Source organism: Octodon degus, unplaced genomic scaffold (genome assembly GCF_000260255.1).
Source record: "Octodon degus isolate 3935 unplaced genomic scaffold, OctDeg1.0 scaffold00073, whole genome shotgun sequence".
NCBI lineage: Eukaryota > Metazoa > Chordata > Mammalia > Rodentia > Octodontidae > Octodon > Octodon degus.
Genome location: NW_004524649.1, coordinates 1,720,949 through 1,743,507, shown reverse-complemented (window position 1 = coordinate 1,743,507; position 22,559 = coordinate 1,720,949). Strand labels below are relative to the sequence as shown.

Below are 22,559 nucleotides of genomic sequence, written 5' to 3'. Positions count from 1 at the left end.
AAAAAAAAAAAAAAAAAGAACCCCACCTGGATCCCTTGCCCCACGCCAAGTAGGCCCTGGCTCTATCTAACTTGGAGCTAACCTCCCAGCAGGTTAAGAACAGTTCTCATCCTTGTTTCCAAAAATTAGGATGTGTTATGTTCATGTAGCAGCTCTCCATGACGAATGTAATCATTATATACTCTAAACATGTACTAAGAAAAATAAAAATTGGGGCCGGGGAGATGGCTCAGTGGAATAAGCACTTCCTTGGCAAGCGCAAGGGCCTGAGTTCAATCCTCAGTTCCGCAAATAAATAAATAAATTAAATAAAAATTTAGGAGCCAGGGAGATGGCTCACTAGAGCACCAGGGACATGGCTCAGTGGAATAAGTGCTTCTCTGGCAAGCGGAAGGTCCTGAGTTCAATCCCTAGTTCCACCAAAAAAGAGATGAGAGAAATGGCTCAGTAGAATAAGCACTTGCCTGGCAAGGGCCTTGGTTCTGAAAAAAAAAAAAAATTGAACTCACTTCATAGCCCAGGCTAACCTCAACTTACAATGATCCTCGCAGGGATCACAGGCGTGAGTAACCATGCCTGGCTTCTCATTTTTTTGAGACAATGTTTCACTATCATAGTCCAGGCTGGACTTGAACTCAAGAAATTCTCCTGTCTCAGTCTTCCCTTGCCTAAGCTTGCCTAAGCAAGTGCTTTAGACCGCTGAGCTATCTCGCCAGCCCTTCAGTCCTTAAACCTTAGGCTCGTTCAAGGGTAATAGACTCCATAGTCAAGTCTCTACCCATAGTCAAGTCATGCAGCCCTGAGCCTAGCACAAGCATATATGTTTTCCAAGTTTTTGGAAGAATCCAACTGCTGTGCAGATGTCAACACCTTGAGAATCACTAATGCAGGAACCACACCCCTCTGTGGAATCACTTTTCTGATTAGTCATCAACTCTCCAACTTGTACCTTGTGTGGACTCAAGGGCCTGTAGATCCAATAATATCATGATTAACCATACTAATGTAAGGTCCTTTAAACTGTCTTTTCCCCCAGGGACCAATGAACCCAGGAAAGAGTACCAGCCCCTAAGATGACAGTTTAGACCTAGAGCTTAAAGATCTATAATAGCTGGTATTAGGAATTTCTGCCCTTAAATCTTTTCTGATGGGCTCAGCTCGTCCTGAGGGTGGGGCTGACACAGCATGAGGTGCCAGGGATTGAACCGCAGTCCTTGCACCCTTGCCTAAGCTTGCCTAAGCAAGTGCTTTAGACCACTGAGCTATCTCGCCAGCCCTTCAGTCCTTAAACCTTAGGCTCGTTCAAGGGTAATAGACTCCATAGTCAAGTCTCTACCCTTGCTCTCCTGGTCCAATGCTAGAAGGGCCAAAGACTTTGGCACCACAAGATACAACCTCAATCTCCCCAACCAGAGCCAGAACAGCGGGAAAAGCCTGAATCACACTCTGCCCACGTGGCAGCTGGGTGCTCCTCTCCCACCATAAACTTGCCCTGGGTGGACCTCCCCAGACCCCACCTTCCACCACTGGGTAGGGCGCACGAACGCGGCGCTGTGCGCGGAGCTTCCAGGTGACATGGTCGCGCACAAGGTCACGCAGTGCGTGGCACACACGCGGCAGAATATGGAGCACGAGGCGCGCGTCCAGGTAGGCGCAAATTTCGAGGAGCAGCTCCGGGGGCAGGCTCAGCAGGCCCGGCGCACCCACCGTGGGGACCCTGGACGCAGCCCGGGGCTCCAGGGCGCCAGGGGCTGCTGCGGGCGTGGATGGTAACGAGGCGCGCGGGGGAGCCAGTCCGGGCTTCGGCGGGCCCAGCACGCGGGCCACATAGGCTTCGGCCTGCGCGTCGGGGTCAGGCTCCAGTTCTGGGTCCGAGTCGCAGTCAGAGGCGCGGACATCCTCGCACTGCCCTGGAGGAAACTCCATGGCGACCGGCTGGGCGCGGCCCGCCCAGCTCTGTCAGCAGCTAGCCTCGCGTCCGGTCTCCTAGGCAGCACGAGGGTCTTTCCGGCGCGGCCTGATGACGTCCGAACCCCACAGGAAGCGAGCCCATAGTGGGCCGGCGCCTGTGGCGTTAGCTGGCGGCATTTACTTTGGGCTGGAAAGCGCTCATTGCTACCTCTTGCATCTAAAAATCAGGACTCAACACAGCGATCTAAGCGCCTGCCTGGCAAGACAGCTACGTTCGATCTCTACCGCATGCTGTGCGGGTCCCGCGCCGAGCAGGCCACCGAAACCGGTGCTCTCGCCTGTAATCCCAGCACTCGGGAATGTGACAGGATCCTTATATGTTGTTCAAGACCAGTCTGAATTGCATAGCGAGACCATTTCTCAAAGACAAAATTTTTAAAAAGCCCAAAACCTTAAAAGTTACTTAACCCTATCTGATTTATGATAATTTAGTAAGACATATGCTGGGTTTTTTTTGTTTTGTTTTAAAGTGCTGTAAGAATTTGTCCCTTCCACCATGGGTCCCCTGACACCTTCCCATTTTAAAAGGTAGGACACAGGGGCTGGGCCTGACTTCAATCCCCGGTAGGACACATACTTATGGTCTCACGACGTATTGTTTGTGACCACTTATTTCCTGGCTGGAGTTCTGTGCACCCCATTTCTAAAGTTTCCAAATGTGCTCTGCCCCTAACTTTACCCTCTACCCACAATCAAATCAAAGACACAGGAAACCAGAGGCCAGGGGTTTCACAAGAAACTGATCTTTACTCAACAAAGTTCTACACAAGTGGAATCTCACGCCACCTGGCGCCAATCCCCAGCACAGCACGGTAACAAATGGACAGAGCCGGGAGCCCACAGGGTAGTAGGGTAAAGAAAGGGGCTTGGGAAACAGGAGGACTGCGGATCAAAGCCAGGCTGGTCCACAGCCCTGGGCAGGGAAGAAGGTTGAGAAGATGAAACTTCGTTGTGCAAAAACCAACCAAAAATAAATTAAAAAATTAAATACCTTCCTTAAAAAAAAAAAAAAAAGGAAAAAGGAAACTAAAAAAAACCAGACTCCCCTTCCTGAAGGTGGCTGGAACCCCCAACCTGGGAAGAGGGGTTTACCAATACTATCAGATAGTCAATCCATGCAGACTCCTACACCCAATGGAGGGTGCTTCTGAGAATTGGAATTACCAGAAAGCTAAATGGTATTTTAAAAAGTTGTTTTTTTTTTTTTTCTTAAATGGCTTCCAGAGACCTGCTCATTTAGGGTGGGAACAGGGACCACTAGCGGAGTTATGGAATGTGCACTAAGTGCCCCTTGCAAGAGGCTGGCCTGGCCTATTTGAGATTACTGGGCCAGGTGGATGGAGAGGACTCAAGGAGACCCCAAAACACAAGCCCCCCCCAAAGAGTAAAGAGCAGAAAAGGGGTAAAGAAAGGAAAAAAAAATATTAAGGGGGCTGCAGGGCCCGGTTATCTGGCCAACTTGGAAAAAAAAAATACCCCCTTCTCTAAGGGAGTCCCCTCCCACCTAGACCACATCCCCACTGCATCCCAGAAGTTTCTCTGGAATCACTGTCCCAGTCTTGTGGGGTCTTTGGGTCCATTGGGCACTATGATGAGCATCGTGTCCCAGAGGGACAAAATGGGGAACAGAGGTTGCTCCACCACTGCCCTCTTCTCCAAGCCCTCAGCTTATATCCTGCTGGCAAAGCATAAGCCTGGGTCCTCTATCACCAATGTTCAGTGCCCCCAACCTTGAGGAAGGTGTCTGGGGGCAGGGAGAGCTGGCTGGCCCTTGACACTGCTTCCAGAGAGAAGGAGCAGGCCTCAGCAGCTCGGGGCCTCCAGCTCTCTTCAGCAGAGGACCCCATCCCGGAGCATGGGGAAGACAGGGTGACCTCTAGTCAGTCCTGCTGCTCAGGTGGTCCCCACTCTGCTAGCAGGGATGGGACAAGAACAGGGACACATTAGTTGGCTGAGGCATCCATGGAGCTGGCAGGAAGTTTGCAGAGCAGGTCCAAAGCGTGCACGTGCTGACAAGGCGGCCCAAGATGACCGTCCTCCCCCCACCCAGGTCCTGGTCCCAGCGGAGGCCCCCCAAACCCCCAGCCCTCACCCATCACCGCCGATTCCAGCAACACAGCGGAAGCTTCTTAGACTCTAGGTGCAGGTTACACGGAAGGCCAAACGGCGTAACTCAGGGGTTCACTAATTCTACTGTCTCCATGCAGTCGGGGGAATGGCGGGCCAGTGCCCGAAAATGCGTGTGGCCACGTGTGTGAACGTGAGAGTGTACGCATCTCTACAAGGACCCCCCTCCCGCCTGCCACCCCCGCCTCACCCAAAGCCGGATTTGGTCGGCTGTGTGGATTCCTCCCTCCCTTGTGGCTGACCCCATGTGGGCTGCCTGAGATGCCCGTCAGGGGCTTCTGCCCACCATGAAGTCCCACCCCCCTCCCTGTGTGTAGGATGAGCATAGGGGCCCCGCCCATCTGCCCAAGCACTGGCCGGACAGGCCCAGTGGGGCAGGCGGACAGACGGACGGACCAACAGGGAAGGCGTCTGGATTTGGGTCCCACTCACTCCTCCCTAACCCCCCTTGACCAGGGCACAGCGACTTCTGGACGCAGCGCGCTCCCTAGCAATCCCTTCGACGATGCAGACAGAAACCTGCTGGGAAGAGGGAGGATCAGGGCCTGTACCAGTCGGTCCTCCACCCAGACACTAGCTGACCGGCCTCAGCCTGCTCACCTGGCAGTCTCCCCATCTGCCTAGACCCCGTAGAAGGCCGCCAGCCTCTCCTTGAGCAGTGGTGGGAACTGCTCTGAGAACTGTTGCCAGTTTTCCTCCCCAACTTGGTCTTTGAAGCCATGGAGGATCTGCAAGGGGACAGGGGTCAGAGGTAGGCTGAGGCAGAGTAGGAGACAGCTAGCTCACCACCTACAGCCAAGGGCTCCGACCTGTACCCTCCAGGGAACCAATCAGGGGCTAGTGGGAACCTCACCTTATAAAACATGTCCCGAAGGTCATCCTTCGGGCTCACCCAGGAGGCTACAGCATCGCAGAAGAAAATAAAGTCCTAAAACATGATGGATCCCATGTGAGGGGCCGCCCCGGCTAGCCCCCGCCCTGCCCTCAGAGCCCAAGCTGCCCGACCTGCACAACACCCCCAGGGTTGACACCAATCATCATGCAGATGCCCCGGAAAGCCGAGTCCTTCTCCTCGTTGTCCCTGATGTTCCTGAGGGATGTGCACCTGCAGAGGAGGTAGGTGGCAGGTCAGTGAGGGGAGGCCAAGGATGTCCAGCCCCTGGGGGAGTGGGGGGAATAACCAGCAAGGGAAGGGTCAGATCTGCCCATGAGCCCACCCCTAGCAGGCCCAGGCCAGCACCCACCAAGGCCGGATGAACTGCTGCAGCATGGGTGCCACCTCCTGTGGGCACACGTAGCCCAGGCGGCCAATGGTGATGGCTGGAATGGCAGAGGGACTCGTCAGGCGACCTGCAACCCCGAGTGGCCCCGGGACGGTACGTGGCGCGGCCTCTGGCACAAGGCATCGAGCCCCGCCCCATGGGCCCCAAGGGACCAGCCTCTGGGACCAGCCAAGGCCCCAAGTCTGGCCAGGCCAGGATCTCCCCCACCCAGCCTGGGGTTCTTCCCAGGTCGCTGCAAGGTCAGCATTTTTCTCAAGGCTCCTCCCAGAAGCCCCATCAAGGTGCTTCAGGACATCCTCCCTGATTCCCTCTCACCCCCCAGAGCAGAACCACACTTGGAAGATGTGAGTGAGGCAGAGCTACTGCCCAGGCCTGGCACCCACCTGTGTTTTCCAGCAGTGTCTTAGGCGTGTTGGGCCGGTTAATGATCTCCACTAGGTTGTTGAGGACCATCTGTACGTAGGGCTGCATCTCAGCCCCTAGGGAACCCGCCCATCAGAGCTCTGCACTGCCTGCTGTACCCACAGCAGGCCTGCAAGGATGTAGCCCCCACTTACTAACCCAGTGCCATCCAGAGGCCACAACTGTTAAGGGAACAAAGCACCTTTGGCCACTTCCTAGCCAGAAGCCAGTAAAACACAGACAGACCCACACCTTCCCAACACCAGTGTTCTCTGCAGTCATCAGGCCAGACCTGGAGACCACACTGCCCAGCCTTGCCTTCTCTTTGGGAAAAGAGGCCAAAGTCACTCAACCATTGTCCAATCCAAATTGCTCTCATCACACCTCTTGGGAGGAACCAATCACAAATGGTCTCTCAGCATTTGACTCTACACCCACAGAAAATCCTCAAAGGTGTCCTTTTAGCCTTGGCCAACTGGATGCTCTCCTGAGTGTGTCATTCAGAGCTAGGCTTCTACCCCTAGGTCAGGAAAAGACCAGTGGGGAGAGGCACAGCTGCAGCCCCCTTGCCAGGCACTCACCCATCTGCATGCAGATCTCCCCGATGGCCCAGGTGGCATTGTTGCAGACAGAGATGAACTCGGGGTTCAGGTTGGTGCCCAGGATGGGCATGAACTCGGCTGGTGGGAAGGGAGAGGAATGGGTAAGCAAGAAGGCCCATGTGGATGAGCCCCTGGGACTGACTGGGCAGGCCCATCAGACAGTACGAATACATCCCAGTGGGTCACAGCTCTCCCCGGGCATGTCTCCATCACGTGAAGCCAGTGTTGGACTATGGGCGCAAGACAGGGGAGGGGCTCACCTATGCAGGGCTTGACGTGGATGAAGCAGGCTTTGGTGAGGTCCCCCAGGAGGGCAAAGGAGCTCTGCCGGACCTCAGGCATCGAGTCCTGGGGGTTGGTGAGGGGTCAGTGTGGCCACCCCTCTCTTCCCACCCAGGGGGTATAAGACCAGACACAGGCCCTGCGCACATCTAGCTCTGAGCACAGAGGCTCCAGCTGACTGTCCCCATCTGTGACCCCGCTCTAGGGACACAGCTGCAGAGAACACACATCACTGCTGCCCATGCCCTGAATATCTGCAGGTTTCAACCCCAGATCAACCAACCATGGACAGAAGATATTCAGAAGAAAAACCAAAGAGACTAGGGCTGTTGCTCAGTGCTGGCACAGTCCAACACTGCAAAAGAAACTCCTGCAACTATACTGAGCATATACAACCTTTCTTGGGTCACCATCCTCTAAATAGTACCGTATGAGTGCCTATTTACACGGCAGCTACACTGTATTACGAGTCAAGGGAAACCAAGAACAACTATACTGGGGAGGCTTATGCGTTCACATTTTCTACGTTTTGTTTTTGAAACAGGGTCTTGCTATGTGGTGTGGGCTGGCCTTAAACTCACTATGAGGCAAAAGTGGGCCTGCCTCAGCCTCCCAAGTGCTAGGATTACGGGCATGCACCACTACCATGCCCCACTTGTTTTTTTGAGACTGGTCTGTTTATTTGTTTGGTGTCAAATGCAAGGTGATTCTCCCAGCTCAAGCCCCCAGTGTGGGGGTGACAGGAGTACTCCTCCACAATCAGCCTCACACTTTTTTTTTCAATGTATTTAGTACGGGTCTTCAGGTTCTCACTACCCAAATTGGACTTGTAGTGATCCTCCTGTTTTCAGCCTCCCAAGCACTGGGATTACACACACACCACCCACCATGCCCAGTCTCAATCACCTGTCGTGGCATGCCCTGGAGGCGGGGCCGGCACGGCACCCAGCAGCCAGGGTCCTTGCTTCTGCCTAAGGCAGCACTGTAATCCACTCAACTATCTGGGCTGGCCCTATAGCCTCACATTTTCTATTTCTGATTTTCAAGACTATTTACTTTTTTAAAATGCTGTTCATGCTGGAGCTGGCTAGGTATGGAATCCAGGGCCTCGTTTGTGCTAAACTAAGGCCCACTACTGAGCTACACTGCCAGCCTATTTGCTTTCCTTGTTTCTCTTTGCTAGTAGCAGAGCAGGAAGGCCAGACTGCGTGAGCTCCTGGAACAGGCTGGGAAGGCCTATCAGATGGTACGAACACACCCGTTTGTGGTCACTGAGCTCCTAGTGTGTGTCACCACTTGAAGGCAAGAGTACGAGGCAAAGGACACTACACCACCCATCCTGCCTCAGCCTGTCACGGAGCTGGGATTACAGGTGTACACCTTTGTTTGCTTTTGTTAATGAGATTTTGCCTTATTTGAATCACATTCCTGGGTCTGAGGATTATAGCCAGGGCCTTCATTTCCATTGAAGTACATTCCCAACCCTTTAAAAAGGTTTCTTACTCTTGCTAAGTTGCCCCCAAGCTCTTTGCCTCTGCCTCCCAGAGTACTGGGACACAGGGGTATGCCAGCACACCTGGCTATGAATCACTTTTTAAATAGTCAGAAGCTCCTTTCCTTTTAGAGATCCTCTTCCCTGATGTCTGTCAGGCACAAAAAGGGAACCAAGTGCCTAACATGAGCTGCTAGGTACTGTCACTGTCAATCCTTGGTGATGGCCAGAAAGGGTCCCAACCTATATGAGGCACGTACCCACCTGCATGCACTGGAAGAGGAGGGTCATGATGTTGCTTCGGGCCACTAGCTGCTCCACATGGCCACCCAGGCCTTCGGCCAGGCCGCTGAGCAGGTCCAGCGCCACAATCATGAAGTCCTTGTCCGGGGCCTCATACTGCTCAGGGTGCTGGGTGTACATCTGGGTACAGGTGGGGTGGGGGCAGGATGAGGAAGGAGCAGGCCAGGGCCTGGACAGCAGCTGGGCAGGCAGATGGTGAGTGGGGTGCTCACCATGGCTTGGGCCAGCGTCTTCTGCACCAGGGTGACACAGCGCTGGTAGACAGGCTCACAGTAGGGCAGGAAGCCACTCTGCAGGGCGGTGGCCACTGATGACAGGCACTGGGGAAAAACAGCAGCATGGTGACGCCAGGCAGGACCTCAAGAGGCAGTGTGGATGGGGACCTGAAGGTACTCACCTCCAGCAAGGGGAAGAGATCCTTGTCCTCATCCTTGAGCTCATTCCACTTCTGGATCAGTGGGGGCATTAGCTTCTGGATGTATTCCTGGGGGAGGGGCAGGCATTGGGCTACCCAGGCCATGATCAGAGCTCATCTGCCTATGGAGGCCCACCCCATCCCAGTCAGATCAGTACCTCCTAATTCCTGGGCACAGCATTTACTATGATGTCTCCTACTGTGTCCCCCCTAGACTGGGAGCAGGGCAAAGGCAGGGACCAGAAGGATCTGTCAAAATTATAGCCATGGATATAACACATCCATGGCCAGGGACATATGTGACACGGAGTTGCCACCAGATGCTGAAGGGCATAGAGATGGGGAAGAGGGATCCCCTCGGATCTCACCGGCTGGTTGAGGTGGTGGCCCACAGAGTCAGCCAGTGTGCCGATGGCATCATAGAGGATGAGCAGGTTCTTATGCTGGTATTTGCCAAAGGCAAAGACAAGGGTGTCCAGGATATAACTGAGGTAGGGCACCAGCTCTGTGCAGGCCTCCTCCTCCAGGGTGGCGAAGGCACTGGTGGGGAAAGAGGGGGCAGATGGCTCAGTGGATCCAGTAGTGGCGCTAGCCAAGGCAGGTGAGGAAGGTGCTCACGGGATCAGCCAGTACGAATACAACAGAAATCAGAGCCATGTCAGTAGTCACATGCAAGTGTCATCACTTCCCAGGGGCTAGCCAGGGCATGGGGCCAGGGGGCAGGAGGTCAAGGGTCACCTGCAGGCTGCTTCCTGCACCCTCTTATTGCCATCCAGGATACGCTTGAGCAGCTCTGTCATCAGAGGCTTAAGGTGCATGTCAGGTGGCTGGCTGACCACCCAGTGGGCGTAACGGCTCAGTGTCCAGCAGGCAATGGAGCGGACCAGAGCTTTCTTGTCCGACAGGCACTGGATAAGGTGTGGGATCAGCTCCGGCAGGTAGGGCACCATACCCTGCATGCAGCCTAAAGACCAGAGGAAAGAGGGCCCAGGGGTAAGGCCCAGCCTGCCCAGGCCCAGGCATTCATGTCCTGATAGAAAGGACTAGCCCCACCCAAGGGATGGGGAAACCGAGGCTCAGGGTCATTTCATGTAGTAGATGACAGGCAAAAACTGGAGGTGTATGGAGGTGTATGTCATTTGGTTGTGACATTACACTATCTGGCCACTCATTAATTCTAAGGAGATTTTGGGGAGGGCCCAATGGCCAAGGTGGGTTGAAAGTACTAAGGACTTCTCACTTGACACCCTAAGATGTTTACACTTTTTGTTACTCTTCATGTTATTTTTGCAGTATTGGAATGGAACCCAGAGGCTCTTGTACGTATGGCAATGCTCTACCACTAAATTACACTTCTAACTCTTCTTGTATCTTTTCTTCCTAGCTTCAAGACAGGCTCTTGCTAAATAATCCAGGCTGGCCTTGAACTTGCAAATCTCCTGAGTCAGATACAACTCAGGGCCTGAGCATGCTAAGCAAATGTCCTACCACTGACTCATACCCTGTGGCCTACTCTTTTGTTGTGACATGAAGGACTAAACATAGGGATGCACTACCACTGAGCTACCTCCCCAGCCACTTGGTTTTTACTGTCAGATAAGATCTTGCTAAGTTTCCCAGGATGGAGTCCAACTTGTCCTCTTGCAAAGAGTGCTGGGATTATAGGCATATATAACTAAGCCTCTCTCTTTTTTTTTTTTTGTGTGTGTGTGTGTGTGTAATTGGGGATTAAACTCAGGCCCTTGCACCTGCCAGGCAAGTGCTTATTCTACTGAGCTATCTCCCCAGCACAAGCCTCTCTTTTTTGGGGGGCATAGAGTGTTAAGATAACATCATAGAGAATGAGCAGGTTTTTGTACTGGTTCCTGCTGAAGGCAAACACAAGGATGTCCAGGATGTAGCTGAGGTAGGGCACCAGCTCTATGCACTACACAGTTCAAGCTAGGCTTGAACTCACTATGTTGCCCAGGCTGGGCACACCTGATAAATGTTTTTTTACTTAAACAGAACAGATTACAGCATATTCTCCCTTCAATAATCAAAAACCACTTTTACCAGGCTGCAGTCACCTTCTCTAGACTGTCCTGTCAATACAAACAAACTTAACACAAACTATCAATAGCTGCACATGCACTGCATGATGTAGGACATACAACTCAGGTAGGATACATACTATACTCAAAAACCTTTTTCCTTTTTTATTTTACTTTATTTTAAATGTAATGGGGGTTGAACCCAAGGCATTTAGACTCAACTATATCCACAGCCTTTTTCATTTGGAGACCAGGTTTCACCAAATTACTCAGTTATCCAATTCAAACTTGCAATTCTCAGGCCAGCCAGATAGCTCAGCAGGTTATAGCAGACAGAGGCCCAGGGTTCAATCCCCCTGCCCTACCGGCCCTGCTCCCCTAAGACAGTGATTGAGACTGGGTGTGGTAGTGGGGCCTGTAATCCCAGCACTTGGGAGGCTGAAAAACAGCAGGATCATTATCAGTCTGATCTGTGTAGTGAGACCCTGTAGACCCTGTACTAAATACGTTGAAAAAAGAAAAGAAAAAAATTTGCGATTCTCTTGCCTGGCCTCCTGGAGTGCTGGGATTAAAACACACTGGCTACAAACAGCTTACTCATTTTTTTGTTTGTTTTTTCAGTTCTGGGAATAGAACCCAGGCCCCCTTGTGCCTGCCATGTGAACACTCCACTGAGCTACATCTCTAACGCTCCTCAAAGTTAAGCCATCTGGATTCTTGGTTCGTGCTGCTGCTCTGAAATGTTTATGACTGCTCTGGGTGCCTACGCCATCACACATGACAGCTTCAGTGGATGAGCCAAAGCCTTGCCCTAATTCATGCTCTATATGCCACTGGGAAAAAAGAGCCTAAAAACCAAACCAATAACAGTGTACCATGTTTATCTGAGGAAATGTCATTGCTCCGATTCTGACAGGGCCAGACTTGAGGACCAGAGGTACCCTAGTGATTACAGGGAAGAAGTATCGCTCTGTGACCTTCAGCCACTCATCTGTGAACCTGGGGGTCTGGAACCACTTAGGGGGAGGCAGCGAAGACCAGGTGCATTCACCTACATGGGTCCTCATCTGCGAGCCACCCTCCTGTGGGTCTGGCACTACTGAAGTGCCCGCTGATCATTGTGGCTGCTGGAACCACTTTCCAGCACTGCATGCCCTGCCTGGGAGAACGAAGTGTAAAGGCCTAAATGCTGAGGTTTGAGGACTCCTTTCAGGAACATGGGCCAAGGAGAGGACCAAGAACCCAAAGTTCTTCTCCAGGTGTGGTGGTACACGCCTATAACCCCAGCACTCAGTAGGCTGAGGCAAGCCCACCACAAATTTGAGACGAGTCTAAACTACACAGTGAGACCATGTATCTGACAAACAATCCAGTTCTTTGGAGAGGGGCTACCAGGCCTCACCGGCACTGAGGGGCCACACCATCCATCAGCAGTGCCAGGCCAGCCCAGTGCTGAAACACAGAGCAGAGCAGGAGCCCTAGATGCAGGGAGGCAGGGACTCACCCTCGGCAATAGCTCCCAGCACCAGGATGCCAGACTCCTTGACCACCCACTCAGGGTGGAACAGCAGGCCCTTGAGCAGGGGGAGCAAGTGGGGGAGCAGCTCCTCTCGGAACACGTTGGCAAGGACATCAAGTGCAGCTGCAGAGCACTTCCCTGCAGAAGTCAGCAGTGGGTGGACTGAGGCAAGGCAAAGGCCCTGCCACCCACCACCCTCTGCCCCCTCAAGCGAGGTCCACCCTCCATGCCCCTCTACATGCAGGGCCCCCTGCGCACTCAGGTTCCAGTCAGACAGGGCGTCATCATCATCATCATCCTCTGCATCCTCTGAGCCATCCGGCCGCTCGGCCTCGTGGGGCAGCGTCACCGTACGTGACTTGTGGAAGCGTGGCTTGATGTCCTGCTCACTGTCGGGCACGGCCTCGTCCTCCTCCACGTCCCCCTGGGCCAGGCAGAGGGCTCAGCACCACGCGGGACCCCAGCCCCAGGACACCCTGGAGGTGCCGCCCATGCCTGACCTTGAGCAGGATGATGTCAATTTCCGAGTACTTCATCCCGTTCACAAGGATGGGGATCAACCTGGCAGGAGAGAGGCCGTGAAGAGAGGTGCAGGGCCCTGCCACCAGGGGCTCGTGGGGAAGGTGGGCACTGGTGCCAAGCAAGGCACAGGCTCTGCTGACTCCTCGTGTCCTGCATCCATGCAGTCCCTTTGGGGAACTCTCTCAACCTAGTTTCAGCCACCATAATTAGAAGACATCATTCTTGGCACCACAGGAAGAGCTCTTGACCCAGACCTGGCCACCTGGTAAATTCCAAAGCCCACAATGCACTGGAAACCTTGCAGCGGCACCTGGGCCCCAGCTCAGCACAGGCACGAGCATTTGGGCCCAGTTCTGGTGTCCTCCCTCACACACAGGTGAGACAGGGCTGAGACGGGCAGCCCAGGACAGGGTGCAACAAGTGGGCACCCAGGCCCTCAGGAGTAGCCCATGAACTTAGGATTCCAACTTTCAATAGACCCGTTCTGTCCTGAATGAAACGTGACCCTGGTGTCTACTGTCTCAGCCCCAGCTCCTCTCCCTGGGAGAGGTAATAATTTAGGAACTGGGCGTGAGGCACATGGCTGTGATCCCAGCACTTGGGAGGCTGAGGCAAAGAGGATCACAACTTTGATCCCAATCTGAGCAACTCAGTAAAACCCTGTCTCAAAATAAAAACTAAAAAGGAACTGAGCGTGTAGGTTAGGACAGAAGCCTTAGGTCCCATCCTCAGTACGGGGGGGAAATAAGATTCAGGTGTAAGTGACCCAGATAGGTCACAAAGGGCCAGGTCTAGGCCTTTTGTGCAAGACTCTGAGTTTCCCAAAGTAAAAGGACAAGGAAGGCCACTGTCCTGTCCAGGGATATCATGCCTGACAAACACAAAGCCCAAACAGGAGGAAACAGATCTGAGGCTAGACAGAAGCCTTTTACACTCTGCGCACCTGGACTCAGCCATGCCTGAAACCTTGGTTGGTTTGTTTCTCATCAATTCTCTAATAACTTTTAGTCATTAAAGCTTTATTCTTGTAAAACACACATGGAAGATGTGAACTGAGGCAATCACAGGAGGTGACCAGAAGGGAAGGCACAAGTGCAGAGGGGGTGGAAAGATGCAGGAAGGGGGCAAAGCGACACTCACTGGACCAGGTGGGAGGCCAGAACCTCCTTGCAGATGGGCTGTTCAGCTAGCGTCAGCCAGAACTCACAAGCCTCGAGGGCTACGTTCTCATCGTGGTCCTGAGTCCTCTGTAGCATGTACTGGGGGCAGGTAGAACACAGGCTGAGCCGAGCCCGCCGTGGGCACCTGGAGCTGCTGCTCCCCACCTCACCCCCTGGCCAAGGTGTGCACACCTGGATGATGCTGTGCATGTGGGGGATTAGCCGGTCGATACGAACTTCCAGAAGCATCACCAGGGCACGGCACACATTCTTCCGCACCTCAGGGTCGTCGTCCACAGCCAGGGCGAACAAGTGCTGCCAGGGAGGCCAGGTCAGCTGCCTCAGGGCCCTTGGTCACCCTCTGCCCACCCCCAGACCAGCCACCCACCTCAATGAAGGTGTCAATATTGTCCATCAGCGCCTGGGCCCGGTCCATGATGAATTGGTTCACACAGGCGATGGCATGGGATCTGGCCAGGCGCAGAGATGTCAGTCCTCTACTGCCCCACTGCTCCAAGCCCCAGGTACCCCGGGGAGCGCACAACCCACCGGATCTTGGGGCTGCAGTGCTTGAAGAACTGCAGGAACTTGGGGATCATGATGTTTAGGGGCCTGTTGAGAGCGTCACTATCCAGAAGCTCCGAGGAGTCTTCACAGATCTTCTGCAGGGCTCCAAAGGCCCCCTGCACAGAGAGTTGGAGAGGTAGGCCTGGTCCCAGCCCAGGTCCTGGCCCCTGATTGGACAGAAGCCACAGCTTGCCACCTACCTCACAGGTATTGTAATCCTCTGAGTTGAGCAGGTTACACAGCTGGGGCAGCAGCTCAGGCCACATCTGCAGCTCACCCTTGGAAGCGATGGTGGTGATGAGAATACCTGGGGCAGCCAGAGAAAGGAGGTAGCCTCAGGGTGGCCCTGCCCCCTACCCTCTGTGCCCATCATCCCAATGGGGCCTACACAGCCTGCTCTGCCGAGGGTACCACAGATCAGACTCAGGGCTTCATGTATTCCAGGCAAACGCTAGCCCCGAGTCACAGTCCCAGCAGTGGTTGACTCTGTGGACATCCTCTGAGCTTACTGTGATCTTGCCCCAACCCAAGCCATATGACACAGCCCTGAATAAACAAAAGCCCTACCTAAATGAAAATGGGCACACACCTGTCATCCCAGCACTCTAGGAGGCTGAGACAGGAGGATTTTAAAGGTTCAGCCCAGTCTGGGTAACTTAAAGTGGTTTAGTGAGACCTCAACTCAAAATAAAAAGTAAAAAAGGGCTGGGGACACAGCTGAATGCCAAGGTCCTGGGTCCATCCCCAGTGCCAAAAAAAAAAAAAAAAAAAAGCAAGAGAAAGAAGAAAAAATTGAAAGAAGAGGCTGTAAGCCAAAGGGAAAGTTGGAAATAGAAAAGATGGCTAGCAAGGGTAGAGGAGGAGGGGAGCTATTTGAAGCTGGGTGGTCAAAGTAGGCGTCATCAGGGTGACAACCTGATGGGACCAAAGACCTGAGGGAGACAAAGTAAGTCAGGAAGGAGATACCCAGGTATCCAGGGAAACAGTAGCCAGTGCAAAGGACCAGGGGAGGCAAGACCAAGCATGGAAGGAGCGAGACAGCAGGGGGATGGAAAACACAGGGGTGCAGCCAAAGGGCATGCTATTGACTGCAGACACCCACTGGCAATATGCAGCAGGCTGAGACTGAAGCCAGCAAAGCAACCTGGCACCACAATGAGGACAGGCCCTCTCACTGCAGCTGGCACCAAATTCCACAAGGTGGCAGTGTTTTCCAGGCCACAGAAGTTGCCGCTGCCTACTCTCAGGTGACCCTGCTAAAGCACTGGGAAAAGTACTTCCTGTAGGGGCTGGTGAGATGGCTCAGTGGTCTAAAGCACCTACTTAGAACAAGCTAAATTAAACTAAGCTAAGCTAAGCTAAGCTAAGCAAAGCAAAGCACAGGGACCGCGGTTCAATTCTCCAGCACCACATGCCAGCCAGCTCCGCACCCTGGTGGGCTGAGCTGACCACACACAAAAAAAAATAAATAAAAAGTACTTCCTGTGGTGGGCAGGCAGGAGGTGAGGACACAAAACTAGCCCACCATGCAGGCCCTATCCCATAGGTCCATCCTTTTGTGTTTTACTTTCTTTTTCTTTATTGCATTGGTAATTGAATGCAGGATCTTAGCGCTGAGCTATACCCCTAGGCCCCTTTTTTTCTATTTTATAGTTTGAGATGTCCCACTAAGTTGCTCAGATGAGCTTCATGTGCTCCTTCTGCTTTAGCCTCTCCATACTGGGATTACAGGCATGTCTCACCACCCCCAATTCACAATTATTGTTTTTATTTTATTTGGGGGGAGGTTGAGACAGGATTCTACCATGTAGTCCAGACTAGTCTTGAACTTACAATGTAGTCCAGGCCAGCCTCAAACTCACAGTGATCTTCCTGTCATAGCCTCCCAAGTTGTGGGACTATAGCCTTGAGTCACCATACCCAATCAATTTACTTTTTTAAAAAAATGTATTTGGCACAGGGTCTCACTACACAGCTAAGACTCGTGATCCTGTTTTCAGTCTCCCCAGTGCTGGGATTATAGTCGCGTACCACCATGCCCGCCTGGGTCACAGCTCAGCACCCTGGGGGGGGGGGGGGGAGACAGGAGTGGGGCCAGTGCAGCATGTGGTTCCAGGGATTGAACCCCAGTTCCTGCGCTTAGTCTGCTGAGCTATCTCGGCTGGCTCTCAATTTACTTTTACGAAAGAGACTTTCTAAAGTTTAAGTCTGAGGCAGGAGGATCATTTCAAATTTGAGGCCAGCCTGAGCTCAAGGCCAGCCTGAACTGCACAGTGAGACCTGTCGCAAAAACACAAAAAGAAAAGGCCAGTGAGATAGCTCAGCAAGTTCAGGAACCGTGGTTCGATCTGGGCACAACCACACGCTGCACTGGCCCTATCCTCGGGTGCAGCATACGCCTATAATCCCAGCGCTGGGGGGCTGAAGACAAGAGGATCACTAAGAGTCCATGCTACCTAGTGAGACCCTAAACAAAATAAAATAAATAAAAAAGACATATATACATAAAGCTGTGTGTATGTATATATACATACATACATAAAGCTGAAGTCTGAACCAGGAGTTGAGATCTGAACCAGGAGAATTAGCAAGTTTGAGGCCGGCCTGAATTACACTGTGGGACCCTGACTCAAATATTAATGAATAAGTAAATTGAGGTCTGTCTTCCACCTATTTAGTGAGATAGGGACTATGTTTCCTATATTGCCTAAGCTGGCCTTGATCTTGAAATTCTCCTGCCTTGGGGCTGGGGAGATAGAATAAACATTTGCCTGGCAAGCACAAGGGCCTGAGTTCAATCCCTGGTTCTGCCAAAAAAAAAAAAGAGAAGAAAGAAAGAAAGAAATTCTCCTGCCTCAACCTTGAAATTCTCCTTCCCCAGCAGATGTTCACTGCCTCACCTGGGCTAAATTGACATAAATTTAATGGAAGAATGTGTAAAATGGTAACATTTACTAGAAGGAAGAAATTTTACAGGCATCACCTCCAGTTAATTCCCACTCATCCTCCTGTAACTTCCCTGGTCAGCCTTCCAACAGTCAGAAAATTACCAGCCCTGTGAGGGCCAGGGAGATGGCTCAGTGGAATAAGCGCTTCCCTGGCAAGCACAAGTGCCTGAGTTCAATCCCCGGTTCTGCCAACAAAAGAGAAATACCATCCCTAGAGCACTGAGTCCCTCTATTTAATTACAAGCTCCTCAGCTCTTACCCTAGAGCCAAAATTGGCCAGAATTTTTTTTTTTTTTTTTGTCTTTTTGAGACAGGGTCTCACTATATACTTCAGGTTGGCCTCAAACTCACAGCAATACTCCTGCCTCAGCCTCCTGAGTGACATGTGCCACTGTGCCTGGCCTGTCACAGAATTCTGGACACTGAATCACTGTCTTCATAATAACAATGGCTGTTTCCAGAGAGAAAAGGTTCCAGAAGGGGTGTCTGTGCTGCTTGCCATGTTTCCCAGCTCAGTTACCAACCAGGCACGACACTTAGCAGCCAGTGCCTCATTTTCCTGAGCTGCCAAAGAGCAACAGCAGGGGCCGGGGAGATGGCTCAGTGGAATAAGCGCTTCCCTGGCAAGCGCAAGGGCCTGAGTTCAATCCCTGGTCCAACAACAACAACAAAAAAAAAAAACAAAGAGCAACAGCAACAGAACCAACAAAGAGTGTGCTACAGCAGACAGAAAACAATGTCCTAAATGTGCTGCAGGACATCCTGGCCCACAGCAAAATTCAGGGTTGGCTCAGAGACTCCCCCCCTTCTCACCAATGGTGGCCCGGATGAGCGAGGAGGCATCACCAAGGTTGTTGAGACACTCTTGCTTGATGAAGTCAGCCACAGGAGGCGGGAAGCTCTGGTAGTGGGCCTTCACATTGTTCTTCAGGATGAGGCCACTGAGGGAGCGGGTGGGCTCATCTAGGGGAACAGGGCTGTGGTTCAGGAAGACATGTAGTGAAGCAGGGTCCAAATCATATGGGGGGAGCACAGAGTACATACCTTCTGTTTTGAGTCTGGTCAGCACGAAGATCAGGTAGTTGTTGAAGTCAGGAAACTGGTTGAGTTGTTTGAGTTTCTGTCAGTCTGTTAAGGGACTTGGAAGACAGGCACCTTCCCCAGGCAGGAGAAACAGCTGTGCAGCTGAGGTCCCCTCGGGCCAGTCGGACCCAACCACCACTTGCTGACCCTATGCCCACAACACCACAGAGCATTTCAGACACATCAAGTATACTCTGAGCTCCTGCCAGTTTCTGAAACCCCTGCCAGTGCAGCACAACACTAGAGAACCCCGAACTCTGAAGGCAGCAGCTGACACTTGCCTCTGTTCCCTAGTAGTCCAATACTACCTGGTTATTGTAAAAAAAAAAGTCAGATGTGGGGTCACGGGGATGTGACCCAGGAGCACCCAGGAGGCAGAGCCCAGAGGATCACTGAGTTCAAGGACAACCTAATAGTATCTTATGGAGACCTTGTCTCAAAAAAACAAGGGGAAAAAGGCAAGAGCCACGGCTAAAAAGATAGCTCAACGGTACAGTGTCTATTTAACAGGCATCAGGCCCAAGTTCATTTCCACCACACAGTGCGGCATCCAAATTTTCTAATGTTCAAATACTGTATTTAAAATTTTCCAGGGCCGGGGAGATAGCTCAGTAGAATAAGCATTTGCCTGGCAAGTGCAAGGGCCTGAGTTCAATCCCCAGTTTGGCCAAAAATAAAATAAAATAAAAATTTTCAAACAGGGGGCTGGTGAGATGGCTCAGTGGTCTAAAGCACCTACTTAAAACAAGCTTAGCAAAGCACAGGGACCGCAGTTCAATCCCCAGCACCACGTGCCATCCAGCCCCGCCCCCTGGTGGGCTGAGCTGCCCCCCCCCACACACAAATAAATAAAAATATTAAAAAAAAAAAAATTTCAAACAGGGCCAGGGATATAGCTCAGCAGCATAGCACCTTGCCTAGAAAGCACAAGGTCCTGAGTTCAGTTCCCAGTTTAAAAAAAAGTGTTTTTAAGTATAACATATATACAACTTTTCTTTTGGTCTTTTGAGACAGGATCATACTATGCAGTTCTGGCTAGCCTTGAGCTCCCTTTGTAGTCCAAGTTGGCCTCGAACTCACAACGACCCTCCTGCCTCAGCCTCCCAAGTGCTGGGATTACAGGCATTGGCCCCCACAACCAGCATCATGTATAATACTTTGAACAACTGAGGGGAAAAGGTTGCTTTTTTTCAGGGGATTGAAATCCAGGGCCTTGTGTGTTTTTGATCACAAAGACTACAACAAAATCTAACTTTTTAGTCCAGGTGTCTCCCTCCTGGAAGGCTACTGCCGCAACCCCCACCCACAGACTGGACTGAACTCCAAGAGGATGGACTTCCTATTTGAGCTCCACTACTTAGCTGCGATCATCCCTGGCAAGGCATTTTTCCCAATCTTGTTGTCCCCATTGTAAAATGGGAAGAGTAACCATACCTACTTTCATAGTCCAAGGAGTAAGTCTCCACGGATATTAATCATTTCTATCATTCCTCCTACCAATTCCCAAAACTCTGGAAATGGGGCCCAGAAATGTAAAACCTTATTTCTCTTCCCTTGCCATGCTCTCTTCCCTACAGGAGAGTCTAGGGGGCAAGCCCATCCCCACTACCCTTCCCCCAGCCCCAGGAGGAAGGAAGGATACATCCTGCACTATGCGCTGCGTGGCTGTGTTGGGCGACTGGGAGTCTTTGAGCAGCTGCAGGACCTGCTGCAGGCCCTGCTGGTCAGGCTGCCAGTCCATGGCACAAGGCAAGCTGCAGGGGTAGGGGCCAGGATCAGCGCTGAGGCTCTAGGGTTCCACCTGAGACCCGGGTTGAGCCCCTTAGACAGCGGCGGCTATGTGAGGAAGGGAGCGCACTCGAAGGCCCAGCTGCAGTGGTCGCCAATCCATGCCCGCCCAGGTGCGAGATCCCCAACAGCTGCGCGGCTCGGGAGGACAGGCAGGGTGCTGTGGAACCAGGCCAGGAGACCTGGTGGTGGGCCTAGGCAATGCCTCATGGGACCCCACGTGGAACCCTCTGCCCTCTGCGGTCCACGCTGCCGTCGCCCCCAGCTGCGGGTCCTAGGGCTTCCATTTCCCTGGCAGCAACTAGACGAGACCCAGTTGCAGACAGCGCCCCGGCCCCCGTGGTCTCCTGGGTGCAGGCAGTCCCTGAAGAACCCCCATCTACTGAAAGATCTCAGAGGCCTCTTTCTCCTTCTCGTCCCTGAACTTCCCCAGTGCACTGTCCCAAGGCGTTTCCATCATCCTGGTCCCGGAAACCTCTTCTAATCCGGCCCTTCAATCTCCGCAAATGCCAGAAGCTCTCCTTTCTTTATAGCCTAACCTAACAAGGTCTAGCAATTCTTAATCCGTTCCGAAGCAATCCCCAATCTGGTTTCGCTTACTTCTTCCAATGAGAGCCGGCCAAGCCCGCCAACCCGAGATAGAAGCCCCTGGACGGGTACCGACGCCTGCCCCAATCAGGTCGGACCAAGCCTCTCCCCCTCCCACCCACCACCCCAGTCAGCAGTTAACTCTAGCAGACCGGTCTCTGCTGCCTCCTCTAATCAAGTTCCGCCAAGCCCCCTACAATTTCGGGCTGGACACCCCCTTTGCCCGACATTGCGGTTCTCCCCATTAGGCCTAGCCGAACCAGCGCGCCCTCCCGGCCTTTCCCCCCAACGGATCCCAGCGTCGCCGCAAAGCCCTCTAGGCCGAAGTCCGACGCTCCTCCCTACCAGGACCTAAAGCACCCCCTCCAACTTTCAACTCGCACCCCCCAATCAGACCCAACCGAGCCCCGCCGAAAGAGGCCCACACACACCCGATCGTCGTGACGTCCCCCAATCGGGCCCTAAGGAGTTCCCCAGACGCGTCCCCCAATCTGATCCCCTCCAGCCCGACCCCAGACGCCCCACTGGCCCGCCTCTCGCGGCACCCCGACCAGAGCCGGCACCAAGGCTCCACCCCCTCGGCTCAGTTCCCCCCCTCCCCCGCCCGGCCCGTTTTCCCGGCCTCGAGAATCCGGCCCAACCGGGTTCTCGGCCTTTCTGGGTCGGGAGCAGCCCGCACACTCCGGCCGCGCATGGCGCAGGCCCAGAGTCAGGCTAAGGTCGACGCAAGCCGGAGAGGAACGGGTTGGACTCTGAGCGAGGCCCACTTACCGGACCCCAGGAGGCAGCAGTGGCGCCTAGCGCTCGGGCTTCTCCAGAGACACGCGCGGAAGGAGGGAGCCCAAAAGAGGGAGTGAAAAAAAAAAAAAAAAACGCGCCTGCACATGAACCGCTGCGGCTTCCGTACTCGGTTCAAACTGGCCGTACCGGGCCACTCAGAAGGTGCAAGCACCACACGTGACCTGGCACTAGGTAGTCCCAGGCCTAGCGTTAGCCTGGTCACGTGATAGGAGAGTTGCTGCCTCTCTTGACTTCTCTGGCCAGTCGGTCCTCCCATCGTCTCGTTTTCTCAGCATCTCCTATAAGACTGACCGCAGTTCTTCGCTGGAGCCAAGAATGTAGCGCGCCGGGACTTTTAGTGTATGATGGACCCGCGAACTACCCGGTCAGATCCAGTGCGCCCTTACCGTCCCACTTCTTCCAAGAACTGGATCGATCCTCTTTCTCCCCATTCAGGAGATAATAACTGGGAGTCACCTACCTACACGTGCTCAAAAAACAGCAGAGGGACTGAGCCTGTCCAGAGACAAAAGAAGGAAAACTGGACAGGAATGCCTGAGAAAGCCCGAGTTTCTACAGAAGTCACTACCAACATGTTGTTATTTTCCACTGCTGACAATTTTATGAAATTTAAAAAGCTGCAAAGTTACAAATTTTTAAATAAAAATGAACCAAGAAACTAAAGCAGAAGGCC

At 52.9% G+C, this 22,559-nt stretch overlaps 2 protein-coding genes and 1 non-coding gene across 7 annotated transcripts in view; all 3 read right to left on the bottom strand.

Annotated features, from left to right (window-relative positions):
* Positions 1 to 1,991, bottom strand: part of Fbxw9 (F-box and WD repeat domain containing 9) — a 6,993-nt gene extending 5,002 nt beyond the window's left edge. For both annotated transcript variants that reach the window (XM_004635562.2, XM_023720234.1), the window contains exon 1: positions 1,518 to 1,991. In XM_004635562.2, the coding sequence (XP_004635619.1) occupies positions 1,518 to 1,926 (409 nt within the window). In that variant the 5' untranslated portion in view covers positions 1,927 to 1,991. The remainder of the gene's footprint in view (positions 1 to 1,517) is intronic.
* A 1,181-nt stretch (positions 1,992 to 3,172) lies between these two features.
* On the bottom strand, positions 3,173 to 21,958 carry Tnpo2 (transportin 2). Of its 4 annotated transcripts, none has more exons than XM_004635560.2 (25): positions 21,857 to 21,958; positions 20,352 to 20,463; positions 18,671 to 18,746; positions 18,440 to 18,589; positions 14,879 to 14,985; positions 14,661 to 14,794; positions 14,500 to 14,581; positions 14,304 to 14,426; positions 14,092 to 14,210; positions 12,930 to 12,990; positions 12,688 to 12,853; positions 12,415 to 12,567; positions 9,616 to 9,841; positions 9,246 to 9,417; positions 8,860 to 8,946; positions 8,675 to 8,782; positions 8,424 to 8,582; positions 6,646 to 6,733; positions 6,365 to 6,463; positions 5,765 to 5,860; positions 5,343 to 5,448; positions 5,104 to 5,203; positions 4,952 to 5,026; positions 4,699 to 4,826; positions 3,173 to 4,617 (listed from the first exon to the last, which is right to left on the bottom strand). In XM_004635560.2, the coding sequence occupies exons 2-24, from the start codon at positions 20,448 to 20,450 to the stop codon at positions 4,719 to 4,721; spliced, it is 2,694 nt and encodes an 897-aa protein (XP_004635617.1). In that variant the 5' UTR covers positions 20,451 to 20,463; positions 21,857 to 21,958; the 3' UTR covers positions 3,173 to 4,617; positions 4,699 to 4,718. The 4 variants fall into 4 exon arrangements, with proteins under 4 accessions (XP_004635617.1, XP_012371127.1, XP_004635618.1 ...); XM_012515673.2 differs by having other exon boundaries at positions 5,343 to 5,418; positions 21,857 to 21,946; XM_004635561.2 differs by lacking the exon at positions 21,857 to 21,958 and adding an exon at positions 21,517 to 21,675 and having other exon boundaries at positions 5,343 to 5,418.
* Positions 9,495 to 9,568, bottom strand: LOC111817906. The gene has a single exon (XR_002822007.1). It is a non-coding gene; the product is annotated as a small nucleolar RNA SNORD41 (small nucleolar RNA).
* Positions 21,959 to 22,559: the final 601 nt, after the last annotated feature.